General features: G+C 37.8%; 1 protein-coding gene across 1 annotated transcript; it reads right to left on the reverse strand.

Moving 5' to 3' along the window:
* Positions 1–169: 169 nt before the first annotated feature.
* Positions 170–9,324, reverse strand: LOC109055325 (E3 ubiquitin-protein ligase TRIM39-like). The gene is made up of 7 exons (XM_042761229.1): positions 9,283–9,324; positions 6,600–7,216; positions 5,264–5,359; positions 3,163–3,396; positions 2,772–2,919; positions 2,642–2,668; positions 170–1,130 (listed from the first exon to the last, which is right to left on the reverse strand). The coding sequence occupies exons 1-7, from the start codon at positions 9,287–9,289 to the stop codon at positions 586–588; spliced, it is 1,674 nt and encodes a 557-aa protein (XP_042617163.1). The 5' UTR covers positions 9,290–9,324; the 3' UTR covers positions 170–585.
* Positions 9,325–16,928: the final 7,604 nt, after the last annotated feature.

Raw genomic sequence — 16,928 nt, forward strand, 5'->3', positions numbered from 1 at the left:
AAGATATTATGGTTACTAAAGCTGCATTTACAGTATTTGATCAAAAATGCAGTAAAAACAATAATACTTTGAAATAACTGTTTTCTATGTGAATATCTGTTAAACTGGTACTGATTGCTGTGATGTGCAGCTGTATTTTCAGCATCATTACTCCAGTCTTCAGTGTCACATGATCTTCAGAAATCATTCTAATATACTGATTTGCTGCTCAAGAAACAATTCTGATTATTATCAATGTTGAAACAATATAAATCTTTTGTAACATTATAAATGTCTTTACTATCACTTTTGATCAATTTAATGCATCAATTCTGAATAAGACTTCATTTCTTTCTTACTGACCCCAAACGTTTTTAACAGCACTGTATATGTATTTTGAACTGTCTGTACATTTGAACATTAAGTAACGTATAGTCTTCTTACAGATGCATGCTGGTTCCCACACTGTGTTTTCCGGTTTACAGAGATAACTTATAGAAGTGTTTTATTTGTCCAGAATCCATTTAAAAAAGAGTTTTATTTGTCCAGAATCCATTTAGAAAGTCCATTTAAAAGAATCTCATGCATCGTTGTGAGTTTGGGGTCTCAGCTGTGTTTAACGGCGGTTATGACCAGCGCTCCGGGGTTCTTTCCATCATGATTGATGCAAGGGCTGAAAATGGGAAAGACGCTCTCAGTGAACACATCAGTGAATGTGTAGAGATGAGAGTGTGTCTTCACATCGTAGAAGGACACCTGGCCAGCTTCGTAGTCCAGAAAGATGCCCAGCTTCTGAGGCAGTGTGGCGAGATGCAGAGGAACTCTGTTGCCAGTAAGAGCTTTCACTTCTCCGCTCTTCAGCCATAAACACCAGAAGCCTCCTTCTGGACTGAGGCGGATCTCTCCTTTGCGTCGCATGGACCCCCGGGCCACTCCTATGGTCCAAGCGGTCTTGTGTCCCACGTCCACCTCCCAGTAGTGTCTGCCAGAGGAAAGACCCTCGCGCGCCAGGACAAACAGCGCTGGGCTGAAGCGCCGCGGCGTGTCTGAATGCATTGAGCTCTTTCGCTGCTCTTCATAGCGCACCTGCCGGCCGTCCTCGGACAGACAGAGATCACGCTGAGCTGTGGCAGGATCCAAGATCACTTCACCTGGAGAGGAGACCGAAATCAGTTATGTCTCCCATTAGTGAACGCAAAAATAGACAGAAATGAATGAGTCATTGAATCATTCTTTCAATCAGTTTGTTCAACAACACTGATTCATTCAGGGACAAAACACCACTGCTGTGTTCCTCACAACAGCACACTGAAAATAAACAAATAAATTAGAAGTGATGTCTGAAATAGTAGGAAGACTGAAATAGTATGAATAGTACTCTGGTGATCAGTGTAGATTTTTAGCTTTTTTTATGATTGGCAGAGCAAAAAATATACAAAATAACTGGCAGGGATGTGCCTAAAATGTAAGATGCTCAATATTTGTTTACTGAACTGTGATTAAAAAATTGTGTCGTGTTGCTCTTTAATTGCTTAGATTTATCATCAGCTGATTGAATTATGGTTTTGAGTATTGTTGTTTATAGGCAATTTGTGTTTAATTTTGAATCAGGTACTTGGTTTAGGTCAGGGTTCCTCAAATCTTGGGCCAATCTGCTGCAGAGTTTATCTCCAACCCTGATCAAACTCACCTACCTGTGATCCTGAAGACACTGATTAGCATGCTCAGGTGTGTTTGATCAGGGTTAGAGCTAAACTCTGCAGGAAAGTGGATCTCGTGGGTCAGATTTGAGGATCCCTGCTTTAGGTCAAAGTCTCTGCTTGTAAAGCAACCATGAGATGTCCCTTTAAAGATGGATTACCACAGTTATCTCATAGAAAACAGATGTGAGAGTGTGATTTATAAGAGATCACGATGTCATGATGACCTGTGAAATCTGTCATTTTGTGAAGGTATTGTGAGATCTGCTTGTTAATGAGTGGTTCCTGTTGTGCTGTTATCTGGTTGCTAGGGAGTTTTATTATGTAGTAGTTGTTGGGGTGTTTTGGCTGGTTGTTTTATCACTGTATAAATGCTACACTGACTCTCATTAAAGCAACTGTATTAAAGTTCATCAGTCCAGAGCAGTCAGTGATATTTCTCTGTGTTTTGTTGTTTTATTAACATTAAAGGCAGTGATGGCTGGTGGAACATTTTCTGGGTAGGACGCCACGTCCAACAATTTTAGCACTCCTCCCAGTATGATTTATCCCAGTATAACACAAGGAAAAGTATTATTACTTGAAACATTTTAAATAAAGATAATTGTTTTAACAGTTCTAGTCTGATATTCTCTTTTGTAGATTTGGCGTGGCTGCATATTCCTTAAAATAATAGTGTAGTATAGAAATGAGGCACAATTACTTAAGTACTACAGTTACTTCTCACTGGTTTTGTCATAAATCAGTGTAATGCTTGATAATGCAGTGGCAGCGAGCTCAAGCCTGCCCTCTAGAGGAACAGATTGAGCTTTGAGTTGCACTGATCTAAAAATAACCTTGTGTCTCTCATCTCTTAATCCAGAAGATAAAATATGTATTCAGCTAAAAAAGATTGAAACATGGAACTGATCCACACAGACCTGCAGTGTTCAGTTACTAATGCGAATATGAATGGCTCTTACTTGCATAGTTTTGCAGCTTCCTGAGTTCTGAAAGGAAAATAAACACTTCATGAAGAATACACAGAGCATGTAAATTAGCAGTTTGAAATGAATTGGAAAGTGCAGGAAAAACCTGGACATGCTTCTTCACCTTTCCCATAAAGCCGTTTGACCTCGTGTTGGAACTTGTCCACCAGAGAGCAGACGGACTTCCTGATGGTGCTGAGATACAGATCCGTGTTCACGGACACCGATGACCAATCAGACGGCTCCGGTGGAGGAGGAAGAGATGGCAGGAACTGGAAGAAAAATATTAGGTTTAATTAACAAAGCTCAGATGCGCACACTGTGTCAATCTAGAGGATTCACAGATGAATAGAAAGTTCAAAGGAATAGCATTTATTTTTAATAGGAATATTCTGCAACATTATAAATGTCTTTACTGTCACTTTTGATCAATTTAATGCATCCTTGATGAATACAAGTATTCATTTATCTTAAACAAACAAACAAACAAGCTTTGAATGGCAGTGTATGCTGACCTGTAGAAAGAGCACCCTGTCCTGTGTCTGAGCGAGTGCGTCCAGCTCGCTGCTCCTCTTCCTCAGGGTGTTGAGCTCGTGCTCCAGGCCGCTGGCCAGATCTTTGGCCTGCTGCTCCGCTTGTTTCTGCCGCGTGGTGATGAGCTCCAGCAGCTCGGCCTGAGACTGTTCCAGCAGCCGCTGCAGCTCTGCGTAAACCGTCCAGCTCTCCTCGACCTCCCTCTGACTGCTGTCCTGAATACAGAGAGGATACCATGTGTCATCATACAGCAGTTAACCGAAGAACCCTTAATTAAGATCGATCATGTATTATTTTGTCTCCTTTCTCCGCATATTTACACTTGTGTATGTTTATTTGTTCCATAAACATTCTTTTCCTTCTTTCACATTTGTATTTTTCCCCTTTGCATTAAATACCCATTCTATTACATAAAAACTAGGACTGTGAAACATTAAAATAATCATTTACAGCCCAAATACAGTTGTTATTTGTGTTCATTATTTTACTGTAAAAAAGTCATATTATATATACTCTCAGAACAGACTCTATAGATCTCAAATCAACTCTAAAGCAGATAAACTGATGCAATAATTAAATGTAAAATAATACAATCTCACTTTATTTACAGCTTGCATTCAATTATGAATGAATAGCTTTATTTTCGAAAGTCATGTCTGTGATAAATTATTGTTTTTATTTATTTATTTATTTTATTATTTATATTTCATTGTTAAAATGAAAGTGAAGTTGAATATGCAGTTTCTGGTGGTCGTGTGGCTAAGCAGCTGAAAGCTTCATGTTCTGACTGCAACCGATTGTATGGCATGAATTTAATTGAATTCAGCCTGACGAAATATTTGTTTTTCCTGAGGTGTAAATAATACATCTACATTCTAACACATCTATACCTGCTCCGACATCTTTGTCTCTGTCTACAGTAATTACTGTAATCAGTAATGCTTTAATGAGCATTAATGAGGCTAATATGAGTTATTTCTCCCTCTCTCTCTCTATGTAATTGGATCCTCTTTGTATTTTTAAATGTGACTCTTGATGGCCCTGTGATCTATTTACAGTTATTGAACAAGCAAAACCCTGACACATTAACCTTGCATGTCACTGACACAAACCCGAATCCGATCTCACAGGAAGGATAAAATATCCCGGATGGAAATGTTCTGTTTTTGGAGGTATTTGTCAATAGTGATGTCATACGTGCCACTGACTTCAGCTCTGTTTCCACTTTAAGACAGAAACACTTCCTGTAACTCAAGTGATATATTTATGTCCAGTCAAGAACAAAAGGCTTTTCTGTTTCCTTTTATCTGGAATTGCTTGTGTTGTTCAGCATTCGAAGTGAAATGTTCTCAGTTAAAGAGCGCTGTGACAGCATGGGCAAATATTTGCAGTGCTCTTACTGGTTTTGTCAGATGATGAAACAAAAGGTAAACAGATATTCTCAACAGAACAGTCTAAGGTAGAGGCAGCGTTCACCCTGGGTCTGTACTGGGACTTTTCCAGTTTTTGATTCCCCCTCCCAACATTTTATTAACGTCCTTGAACTTTCCAGGTCTGGAAATCACAACTTCTGTTCTGTGAAATTCTATAATATCTTCAGGTTTTCAAACTCATGAACTTGCCACAGTCTGTTAACTGAATCCTCACAGGGACAGAGCTCAAGGCAGAGATTTAATTAGTTATGTAGACTTTGATGACAGATAATTATTATTTATGATTATTGATTACTGTCAAATTATTTGTGACCTACTGTTTATGTGTTGCTTTACCATGCATAATAAATATAGCTGCAAGCAGAATTTACAGTTTGTAATTAATCATCTATTATGATTTGCTGCTGCATTACAGATTAATGGATATAGGTCAAAAGCATTTAGTTACTTCTGACTGATTATCTGAAGTCTGAAGACTTGTAAAAGTAGCTTTTTAGCAAAAATCCAAATGGCAGAAATTTAAACTTAATTTAAAATTACCAAGCATATATAATATACGTACATGAGCATTGAACTGATCAAAGAAAAATGATCAAAGACTACTCAGCCTTTCGAGAAAAGAAGCATCACACAGTATAAACGGACTCACTTTGAGCACTTTGATGGACTGCTTGATCTCCTCCAGTTTCTTTTCTCGCTCCTTGATTAGATGTTTCAGTTCTGACCTTTTCTTTCCCAGCTGATTCTGTGAACCAAACAATAAGATCCACAAGTCACATTTCTTGAATTTTCAAGCTCCCAAAATAAATTTCAGTAATTATGTGGTGAGTCAGTTTGGTTTTTAAGTTGTCTGAAGTACTGGTTAACACCCTGTGATGTTATCCTTGAAATGTTGTGACTTGTGCTCATTTAGGGTCATGAACAAGCCTGCAAAGTGTGGATACAGAATTTCACTGTTGTGGAATGTGTATTCATAATTTATTCTGATTATAATGTTTGTGGGTCAATTTGACCTGCATACATAATTTCATGCTTAAAGTCAGCTGCCTGACCCAAGTGAACACATTTCTTTGATGTTCAGTACTGTACAAAAGTCTTAGGCCATTAGTATTTTCACCAACAAAAACTGGTTTTAAGTCAGTTGTATCTATCTTTTGCTGTAGTGTGTCAGTAGGAAATATTTATTTACATTTCCAACATTTCTACTATTATTCATTGCAATAACGCAGTGAGATTTTTGTATGCACAATAATGTGACAACAGCCATTGCTGCACACAGAGATCTGATCTCAGCATCATCAGTCCATCTGCGATTACATGAAGAATCAGACCGATGGCCTAAGACTTTTGCACAGTACTTTCGTTTGCTAACCTATGAGAGAGTTAACATTTACATTCATGCAACTTATGAAATTTAACTTGCATTAAATGCATTTTTATTTATTTTTTTTGCACTCCCAGGGAATCAAACCCAACACATTGGCAATGCTGGTGCCGTGCTCTACATTTTGAGCTACAAGAAAGCATTGTAAAACTTTAGTTTAGGAACCAGTTCTCACTATTAACTAGTTGCTTATCAGCATGCATATTACTTATTATTTACTTATTACTTATTACATATTACATATTATTGCAGTTTATTAGTACGTATAAAGCACATATTCTGCATGACCATATTCTACACTCCTTACTTAACAACTACCTTACAAAATATTTATAAGCAGTAATTAGGAGTTTGAAGCAAAAGTGTACTTAGTTAGTTAATAGTGAGAAATGAACCTTAAAATAAAGTGTGAACAAAAGCATTTATATATGAATTATATATATTAAATATATATTATACATTGTTGCATTTATATATACAAAAATATTTTTGTTATTGTTGTGGTTTTTATAGACTTTTGAAACATTGTATTGAGTCCAATTACGCGCTGTACCATAAAGAACATACCCTTTTTTAATTTAATACAAGGGTTAAATCTCACCGTTTTTTTCTTCCACTCTCGTTCTGTGGAGACAACGTCGTGGCCTTTATGCGAGGACCCTGCGCACTCCTTACACACGCACACATGTTCGTTTCGGCAGTAGGCGTCCAGGAGGCGCTTGTGTGTCTTGCACATCTTGTCCTCCAGGTTGTGTATGGGCTCCACCAGCTTGTGTGACGTCATCGCCTTCCCCTTCTTATGGTGCCGCAGGTGAGCTTCGCAGAACGATCCCGGGCAGCTCAGACACGACTTCATGGCTTTCATCTTCCGGCCGATGCAGGCGTCGCAGGGCACCTCTCCCGCTTTAGCGAAGTCTCCCCAGTCGTCGTCTTTCTGTGGGGAATTCATGAACTCAGGAACCGAGGACATCGTGGACAGACCCTGGAACTGTTCAGCGATCTCGGCCAGCACGCAGTTGACACTGAGCTCTGGTTTTCTGGAGAAGGTTTTCTTGCACATGGGACACAGGAACTTCTTGCTGTGATTCCAGAAGCCCTGCAGACAGGCCTTACAGAAAGTGTGGCCGCAGGGAGTGGAGACGGGCTCGACGAAGACCTCCAGACAGATGGAGCAGGAGAACTGCTCCTCCGACAGGATTCGTCCCGGAGACTGTGGGCCTGCGAAGGGTTGAGGGAGAAAGAGATGGAGTTAGATCGGAGGCACCAAAAAGTAGAATACGAAAGAGCAGGAAGAAGGAAGGTTTGTGCAGCTCTGTCTGACTACACTGTAGGTCTTCTTACATGCACTCATTTTCATCATTTAGAATGAATCAAATCCAATTTTGGATTCTTTAAGTATAATTGTCATTTTTGATAATGTGTCAGCGTTGTTTTTAAGATATTTCAGAAGATTTTATTTCAGTGGCAAAAATATCCTCGACTGACTGACATGAGAGGTAAAAAAAAAATGCATGTTCGTAAGACATAAACGTGTGAATCTGCACATCACAGCAATGCGCATGTGTGCAAAGCATATTTGAATCCAATTGAGAGGATCATCAGATTCAAGTGTGTTCAAGAAAGCAAAAAATTCACTTTTTTTATGAAATAACTCCAAATTTGCATAAAATTATGTGGATGGAAAAATAGCTATTGAGTCAAAGACCCTGCTATTCAAAGGATTTTTGGGTACACCCATCACCAAACAAGAATCCAAGACTAAACAATAACAGATACAAAAAAAAAAAAATTGCATATCCTAATAACATTCACAAAAACAAAGAATGATACTGAATAGTGATTAAAGTGAAACGCAGCTCTCCAGGCAAATGTGAAGGTATCAGAGGAGAATGAACGGACTGGCACTGGATCGGGAGTGTTAGCGTAGGTGCTAAGCTTGTGAGCTGTTAACACAAAGGTCACATGCTTCATTTCAGGTGAAGGTGGCCCATTATCTGAAGAGTTACTCGAGCTCTCGGTCGCTCTTGTGTCCTTAAGCAAATCACTTCAGCTTCCAGACTCTGAGAAGATTTTTTGTAAATCGCTGTGCTGGAGTAAAGACTCTGAATCAAAGTGGAGGTTTATTTGAGAGTTATAGTCTAGCTTTGAAAGGGAAAATGCAACATTTTAGGAGTCAGGCATTCAGTTTGCCATATTGATGAACCAGTGAAGAGAGATTTGAAGAGCTATTTGTTTGCCAAAGTACAAGGCACTCATCCCTTATTTTAGCACTCGGCCCGACAAAAGTCCCTTTTGACGAAACATGCCAACCAAAAAGATTCAAACTGTTAGTTCATAGTTAACGGAAAATATTAAACTTTTCAAAAAAAAAAAAAAGTATTATGTAAAGATTACATGATGAACAAATCTCCGACAGGTTTGCAAACCCAATGGATCCGTCTCAGTCACTAACAGCAACAAGTGAGAGACCAGATTTACAGCTCATATGAACTCAGAGAGTCACAGTTTTTATCAGACGTGTGGACGACGTGCAAACAGCACAATGCACACGTCACCGTGTCATCGCAGGAATGCTGTTCAACCGGCTTTTCTTTGACTTCGGCAGTATTCAAATACAAACAACCCCCTGTTCCTGTCTGCTCTTTTACTCACATCCAAAAAAATACAAAAACTTCTGACATACTTAGGTCTATCTTTATATCTTTATTATTGAACTATAATGTAATTTCTGTTGAAACTTTACAGTCATATATTTAAATGTTTGTAGTTACATAAGTTGTGTAATGATGAAGTTGCAGTTTAGTACATTTAATAAATATTAACTTTAAATCTAATATTGCATAACACTACAATTAAAATGATAACCAAGTACTTTACATGTGCTTTAGTATATTAGTCAACACATTAAAATAAGTGTACTTCTTTAAAACATGACACAAGATTATTAAAGGGGCTAAAGTGTACATAAAGGGCATGAAGTACATTAAAGTGTACTTAAGTGTGTTAAGAAACATTCACAAAAGTTTGTTTAAGTCACTTCTGCAAGTACATTTTTATATACTTAAAGTAAAATATACAAGTGCACAATACAATTAAGCAGACTTATTTTTCACTAGGGCCGTGCATGTGGCTTCATCCAAGTAAGCAACCAATCAAAGAGTAATAACTACCTGCTTTGAAATGCTTAATGTTTGTCAGAAACAACCACCATTATTCAGTCATATAATAGAGAATGATAAACTAAGAAAAGGGTGTAGGTTGAATAAACAGAGATTGTGACTTACACTGCATGATGAAGGATCTTCTTGTAGTTTCCTTCAGAGCTCTCCTGGCTTGTGATGGGTGTGTGAGAATAAAACCTGATCAAAACCTGTTCTCCAGCCTCTGTTTGCTGTGGGTGTGTCTTCAGCCACCTGTGACCGGAGCTACAGTGTGTGTGTGTGTGTGTGCGTGTGTGTGTGTCGCTGACTTGAGTCTTGTGTTTTGAACTCACGTTTAGTTTTTTTTTAAAATGGTGAGCTTTGATGAAATCTGTAATTACAGAACAGTTTGTGCAAATCACTATACGATTATTGATTGACACTGCATTATTCATGCTGATTATTAAATCACATGTTGTCATGATGCAAGATTCTTTTATTTTTATAGGCTGAATTTCATGCAGTTTTATCAGTGGTTTGCCCCTACTGGCGTAAATTAGTACCACAAGCAACATGCTTTTCTTTTTAAGGCATCAGAGATTGTGGGGGGGAAAGAGAAACTTTAAGAAAAATGTTTTGTTAAATAGCAGCAGAGAAAATCAAAGCTTTTAGAGAAATACTCTGGACGATTTTCTAAGATTGAATCTGACTTGAACCCCAAAACAGTTCTATTGGCTGAAGGATATTTTAAGAGTTCAAATAGCCGCACCCCATAAGTCATTGATTTAATGGTCAGTCATATATATGAAACACTACAATGCATATCCTTCTGTCTCTTCTGCTAACCAAAGCAATGCGATTTATTTCTGAGATCAAAGCTGACTTTTCAGCATCATTTCTCCAGTCTTCAGTGTCACATGATCTTCAGAAATCATTCTAACATGATGATTTACTGCCCAAGAAACATTTCTGATTATTATCAATGTTGAAAACAGCTGTGCTGTGGATATTATAATTTACACAGTGAAGAATATACAGTGTTTTTATACATTTGATTACTTTATACAATGTATGCACTGTAGTATTTACAGTATTTATTATACTGTATTTTTTGTCCTATTGCTTGTAATTAGTTTCTTATTTTTATTTAATCACTGGCTGCTTACTTGTCTTCAGTGAGCATGAGTTTATTTCTTTTAATTTAGGCTATTATTATTATTATTATTTTTTTTATTTTTTTATTTATTTTTTTTTTTTTATTTGTGATATTGACTGTGTCATTATTATGTGTTTTTTGTGTTAAAAAATATATATCATAAGGACTTTATTTAAAGCATAAACAACTATAATGTGATATATATCGTTAATGTGAAATAAAATTACTCGTATTGTGATATAGGATTTTGGTCATATCGCCCAACCCTAGTTTGTCTCATATATCCACAAGTATCTTACTTTTTTTGAACACTCAGGATGCACATCATTCAGCTGTGAGACTGTGAGGCTATATTAGATACGATCCCAGATGTTTTTTCAGATGTCCCTGGCAGTCTTGAGAGGGAGAGGAGGATGTTTAACCTTCATCACACCAGAGGAGGGCAGCACTCAGCCATCTTTATTCCCGTCACAGCATTGCCGCAATCCTGTAAATATTTTAGTGCCCTGACATTACACACATACACCCGACTGACCAGTGTTCAAACACAAGTCATTGGAGTTTGTTTTGAGACGTCTTTACAGGTGTTGATGGACAAATACTGCCCTGATCAGGTATTTTTGCTAGGCATGACTGACTGATACTGTGAGTAATACAGTGTAAACATGAACAGAAGAGCTCTGAAATATGTGTCTGGCAGATGTTTTAAAAACATAATTCCACAGCTGATCCTCTTTTCCGCTCATCAGCCATGTTTTATTCCATTTCCCATTTAACATGAAGTCTTTCTCGCTGATCTACTCTGAGCTTTATTTTCTTTGTCTTTTTCTCTTCTGTCCGTGTCTTCAGTGCTTCAATCATTGTGTTCCCTCTCAGGGTTATTATTAGAAGCTCTGTTCTCTCGCTCACTTATTTTCTCCGTCTGTCTCTCCACCCCCACGTAACAGCACTTTACGCTGCTGCTGCAACTGCACACACACACACATTTTCTTCCCCTCAGATCCTGTGCCGATGTATTCTTTAAGTGTACACTTACACACAACCCATTATGTCCCCTCATTTCTCCTCCCCCCTCTCGATCCCTCTCTTGCTTTCACTCCCACCCACTATGAGCCCAGAAAAGAACATACAGCCGAGATTTCTCATGACATCATGTTGAGTCACACAGATGCTTTAAACTGTACAGAAAACCTGCTGGTGAAAAGAGGGATTCCTAACATAATACATGCAACACAGTATCTTCTGTTTTATTATGAAACCTTGAGCCTCAATCAGGTTTTTCTCAAACCAATCTCATGAGAAAACATAACTGTTTTATTTTATGTGAATTAAATTCAATGTGACTTTTAGAAAGAAAGAAAAAAAAATGCAAGCATGAAAGTCCAACCATAACCATCAGTAGGATGTAAGCTGATGAGTTTGATGAGTTGAGAAATATGTATGAATTCATATGAATCAGCCATCAATTCGCCAACATATGTTATGAAAGCACAAATGTTTGGCCATCACATGGCAGCTATTTTGGTTCAAGGTTTGACTAGTTACCTTGGTCGGGTTAACCCTAACTAAACTATTATGAGGACCAAAAAAAAAAAAAAAACCTACTACCAGATTTAGAAAAAAAGAGCAACCAGGAAAGTACAGCCCTAAACCTAACTGTCAATGCAGTATAAGCAGAATCATACAAAACTGTACAAATATAGAGTTTGTGCACCCATGCATGCACTATCATACATATCGGCCCTACTGTAGTTCCATTTTTTAATGCGATCAACATATGATTATTATCATCGATGCTTAAATGGTCAGTTTAAAACAAGTTAGATAAAAACTAATCTAAAAGTAATAAAAAAAAGTCTGAATACATTACCTAAAACAAGTAACCTAGATGTTAGATAAAAACTAATCTAAAAGTAATAAAAAAAAGTCTGAATACATTACCTAAAACCCTTATTTATCGCACCTGATTCAGATCATCAGCTCATTAGGAGAGAGATCCATGAACTGAACAGAGTGTGTCAGATTCAGAAACATTCAAAATGTGCAGAGCAGCGGTCCCGAGGCCTGGAGTTGAGAACCACTGAAACAAGTTAGATAAAAACTAATCTAAAAGTAATAAAAAAAAGTCTGAATACATTACCTAAAACAAGTAACCTAGATTACTTAATTAAAATAAGAAAAAAAAAAATCTGTAGTTTTTACAAAATAATTTTGGCAGCAGTGGTTGCCATGACTGTAAAAACATTTACAAAACAAGCTGTAAATTTTACAGTATAAAACTGTAATTTACAAACAAGAAAATTTGTATTGTATATTTAACATAAATCGACAACCACCATAATAATGCAGGTGGTAATAGATGCAGTAATATGAAGAATCCTTTCATCACAAGTAGCTTTTCCACAAGCTGAAGTATATACTAATATATAGAAGGTGCACAGAATCATTCACACAAACACTAAACACCATCATGGTAACACACATGATAATTAAATAATGCAATAAACATTCAATAAACAACAGAAGATGTAACAAACCACGTGTACATAACTGATAAAAAAAAAAAAAAAAAAAAAAAAAAAACATGACAAAACTATTAAGAAACATGATTATATAAACAAATGTGGAGTTCTGGGAATATCAGTTTACAGGGTTTTTTTTGTTTGTTTGTTTTTTTACTGTAAATTATACGTTGATTTGTTCTTTTTTTACTTTTACATTTTTTTACATTAAATGTCTTGTTAGGTCTTTTACAGTTTTCCCTGTATATAGTGCAGGATCTTACTGTTAACCTATTAACATTTACAGTATTTTTTTCGTACCGTTTTTACAATATTTTACAGTTAAAATTACACTCATTTTTACAGTGTTGAAAATGTGATCAAATGGTCTAAAGGAGATATAGGGAGAGTACAGTCTGCAGCTTCAGTTAAACACGCAGTAGTGCACTAAAGGGAAAAACATTCATCAAAAGGATGATGCAATATAATGAGTCATGAAGCCCCTTCAGACAGCCCTTACGGCTATCACACTGAAATTAAACATGCCGTAACACCATATCACACTCTACTCAGAAACATCCCCAGAGGGGTGTGAAGAGAGAGCACAGCGTCAACAGACTGAAGCAGGCTGTTTGAAAGGTAAAATATGGTAAGAGTAGCACATCAATCTGTGGTGGAGAACTGCCCAGTGTTTCCTGTATCATGATCACAGACATGATAATGACCTCGATTTGGAATCAAGTTTTCATTACAAGGCCTGAAAACAGCTATCAGTTGGTATTCCCATTCATCTCAATGGCAGTTACTCAGCTTGTTGGTGACCTCTGGACAGAGCTGGGGAGATTACCTACAAAGTGTAGTCCATTACTGATCACTGATGAAAACTAGTTTCTTTTTGTTTACAGCTGTCAGCCTCCAATCTGTAACCGCTCTGTTTATCCCCAGCTTCCTAGGTGTTGCGCATTAGTTTCCATACTGTTACCCAGTAGTGCTATGTCTCTTCCCATGTGCTACTTTTGGAAGATTACACAGAGAGCTGAGGCGGTTGCTGATGGGCTCCTGCACTCCAGAGGCAGCGGCTAATGAAGCTGAAGTCTATACTCATCATCCGTGAAGCCAAACAGACTGACTCTGGGGATGGAGAGACGGAAACAAACCTCCTTTGGGGATAACAACATGAACTGGGAGGAAGTTTTCCTTCATAACTGATCTTGGACCAATTTCTCCTGTTTGGATCGCACAGGTAACTGATATAGGGAACAAAACACTGTCCTCAGATCAGTAGGAAAAAATCGCACAGATGGGAGATGACAGAGGGGAACATTTTAGCACAAAGACATCATATCATGGATTAATGAAGTCAGCATTCCATTGGTAATAAATGTATTATCCTCTGGTGTGTATATTTTTTGCAGCTACCGTAATTATCCATAGTTGGCCCTTTAAAAAATGTCTTTAAAAGTCCTATTTTTGTTTATTTTTAAAAAGTCAGCAAAAGAAGGTGTTTAACCTTCAGACAATGCTGTTTGTACACCTTACTAAGAAGTTGACAATTGAAAGTAAAAAGTAGGAAACTGGGAATAGAGTCGCTCAGTGGGAAGCAATGTCAACAAATGGTTCCATGATTTGAAACCACAAGCCAAGAGGTATGTTTGATTAAGTTTGCTCCAGTTTCCCCCACAATCCCTGTGTTTGACCGGCCATCCATCCAGATTGTTTCCTTGCTTATGGCCTGAGACACTGGTATAGGCTCCAGCATCCATGTTATCCTACACAGAGTAAGACAAGCGGTTTGGAGAATGGATAGAGAAACAATAACAAGCTTAACGTGTCTTTGCTAGAAAGGATCCAATGATGTGTTTTCTTAAAGGGGTTATATGATGCTGCTAAAAAGAACATTATTTGGTGTATTTGGTGTAATGAAATGTGTTTATGCAGTTTAAGGTTAAAAAACACATTATTTTCCACATACTGTACATTATTCCTCTATGCCCCGCCTTCTGAAACGCACCAATTTTTACAAAGCTCATCGGTCTGAAAAGCGAGGTGTGCTCTGATTGGCCAGCTATGCGTTGTGATTGGCCGAATACCTCTAGTGTGTGACGGAAATATTATGCCCCTTAACATATTGTGATGCTCTGTCTGGCCGGAGCGATGAGACATAAACATAAAACCTATTATAAACATGATATAAACATGATTTCTAGTCGAGTCTTCTTTTGGAAGGTCAAACAAAGTAGTTTTGTTGATCTGTCTTGAGTGAGCGGTGGGAGGTTTGCCAACAATACTACAGCGAGAACAAAAGGTACGCCTTCTTTCTTTGCGTAAAACATCTGGGCGGCATTATGCAAATCTTCCTACATAGTGATGTAGAGATGTGAGCATATGTTGGAATGAGCCGGTTTAGAGGGTTGTGGATGAGTCTTAACTTTTATAAAGAATATCTCTTTGGATTTGAAACTTTAGTCTTTGCAACTTTACAGATCTTCTTTATTCACCAAGACCTTGTAACACTCCAAAGAGAAAGGAAAAAATACATCATATGACCCCTTTAAGTTCCACAATCTTATGGACTGTACCATCTTTAACAGGGGAGACTCAACAGAGTTGCAAAATCTGATCACAGAAAGTTCCAGTAGCTGCAGGTATTTTAAGGGTAGGGTTAAAACAGACGATTGATAATAAAAGAATAACACAAAACAACCACGGTGGAGGTTTTCTAAAGCAAGTTTTAATTGTGCAAAGTTAAAAGAACAGAGGGCTGTTTGAGTGCTGTATCTCTCACTCCTCCACACATAGAGTACAGTAATTTAAAGATGATTTGTCACAAGCATTTCCACATTTCTTCTCTAGGACACACAGAAAAAGCAGCAACATACTGTAAACCCCAAAATGTCCAGTCCACACCCTTGCAGCACCTCAATGTGAACCAGAGTTATAAGAGAACACAACAATGGATTCTCAGTCAAATTCAAACAGGACTAACAAGGGCAGATTACAGTGTGACTGATGTCTATCTTGTTCAATCGGATGTTCAGCCCAGTGATTAAAGAATACAAGCAATACGAGAATGATGCAACCTGGTTTGTTTAAAGAGGTTAGCAGATAAGCAAGGCTGGGTTCGGGATGCATTTGATGGCGATTCTTGACTTCGGTGGATTCCCTGCAGAGGATGCGGAGAGGTCTGTCACTGTCTCCAACACTTGGAGATGCTCCTGTCTCTCATAGCATTGTCGTTATTGCTAAAGGTTCCAGCAGATTTCAAGAAAAATGTCAACCCTTCCATCCCTTCTCTAACCCTCAGCTGGCTGGAAAGGTATAGAAACATGCAAAATGTGGCTGTAGTACTACGCGCACAATGAATGGTGAGGTTCTTTTCTCTGTGAGCCAAATTCTATCACGTCTCATTTCTGAGCCCTTAACCGGATTAGCTTGGAGTGAAGGGCGAGAAGGAGAAAGCAGACGGCTGAAGAATTGGAACAAGACCGATGTCAATCACTCGAGTGCAGGATAGAATCAAGGCTATTGAATGGAACTGAGAAATATCATAAAGCAGGGTGTTTAAGATATACAGCTGCATGCTTTCAATATACAGTACCCTATTCATTTTGTCTCTATGTTGAATAATATTATGTTCTAGTTGTAATATAGTATCTATGACATCAGTAAGGACCACAGCTGCTCCGTCATATATTCCATCAAACTCTAAAACGGGCTTCAAAATCCCAGTTGACATGCCATACAAGATAGATTGAGGATTGAAAAGCCTTCAGGGGAAGCAGAATGAGGCCATGCTTAAAATGGGCCATAAAAAAACCACAGAGGGACAAATGAAAGCGGTCTTGTGGGTACAAAGAATTAATGAAAGGTAAAAACAAAAGGAGAACCAATGGGGTTGGGGGTGAATTTGCTTTTTAACTCTTTTGAATTTTACCATAAATGGTGTCTGACTGGGAATTTTGACTATGTAAATTGGCCCATTTGGTTATGAAGGTAGCTTTCATACAAAGCTGAGTCTTAGCAAAGAGATTGTCTCCTTTAAATAGAAAAAGAGGTTACATTCCAATAATAATTAATAGAGCATTAATTAGTTTGAGACAAGAGACTGAGGCGTAGATAGAGGCCTGGCTTTT

This window comes from Cyprinus carpio, chromosome A7, assembly GCF_018340385.1.
Source record: "Cyprinus carpio isolate SPL01 chromosome A7, ASM1834038v1, whole genome shotgun sequence".
NCBI classification, from domain to species: Eukaryota; Metazoa; Chordata; class Actinopteri; order Cypriniformes; family Cyprinidae; genus Cyprinus; species Cyprinus carpio.

What these genes read in the sequence shown, in the direction of transcription:
- LOC109055325 (XM_042761229.1), bottom strand. An exon ending in AGTCCATCAAAGTGCTCAAA is followed by an intron (nt 3,397 to 5,263) that starts GTGAGTCCGTTT and finishes CTCTGTATTCAG; the next exon opens with GACAGCAGTCAGAGGGAGGT. An exon ending in CAAACGGCTTTATGGGAAAG is followed by an intron (nt 2,669 to 2,771) that starts GTGAAGAAGCAT and finishes TTTTCCTTTCAG; the next exon opens with AACTCAGGAAGCTGCAAAAC.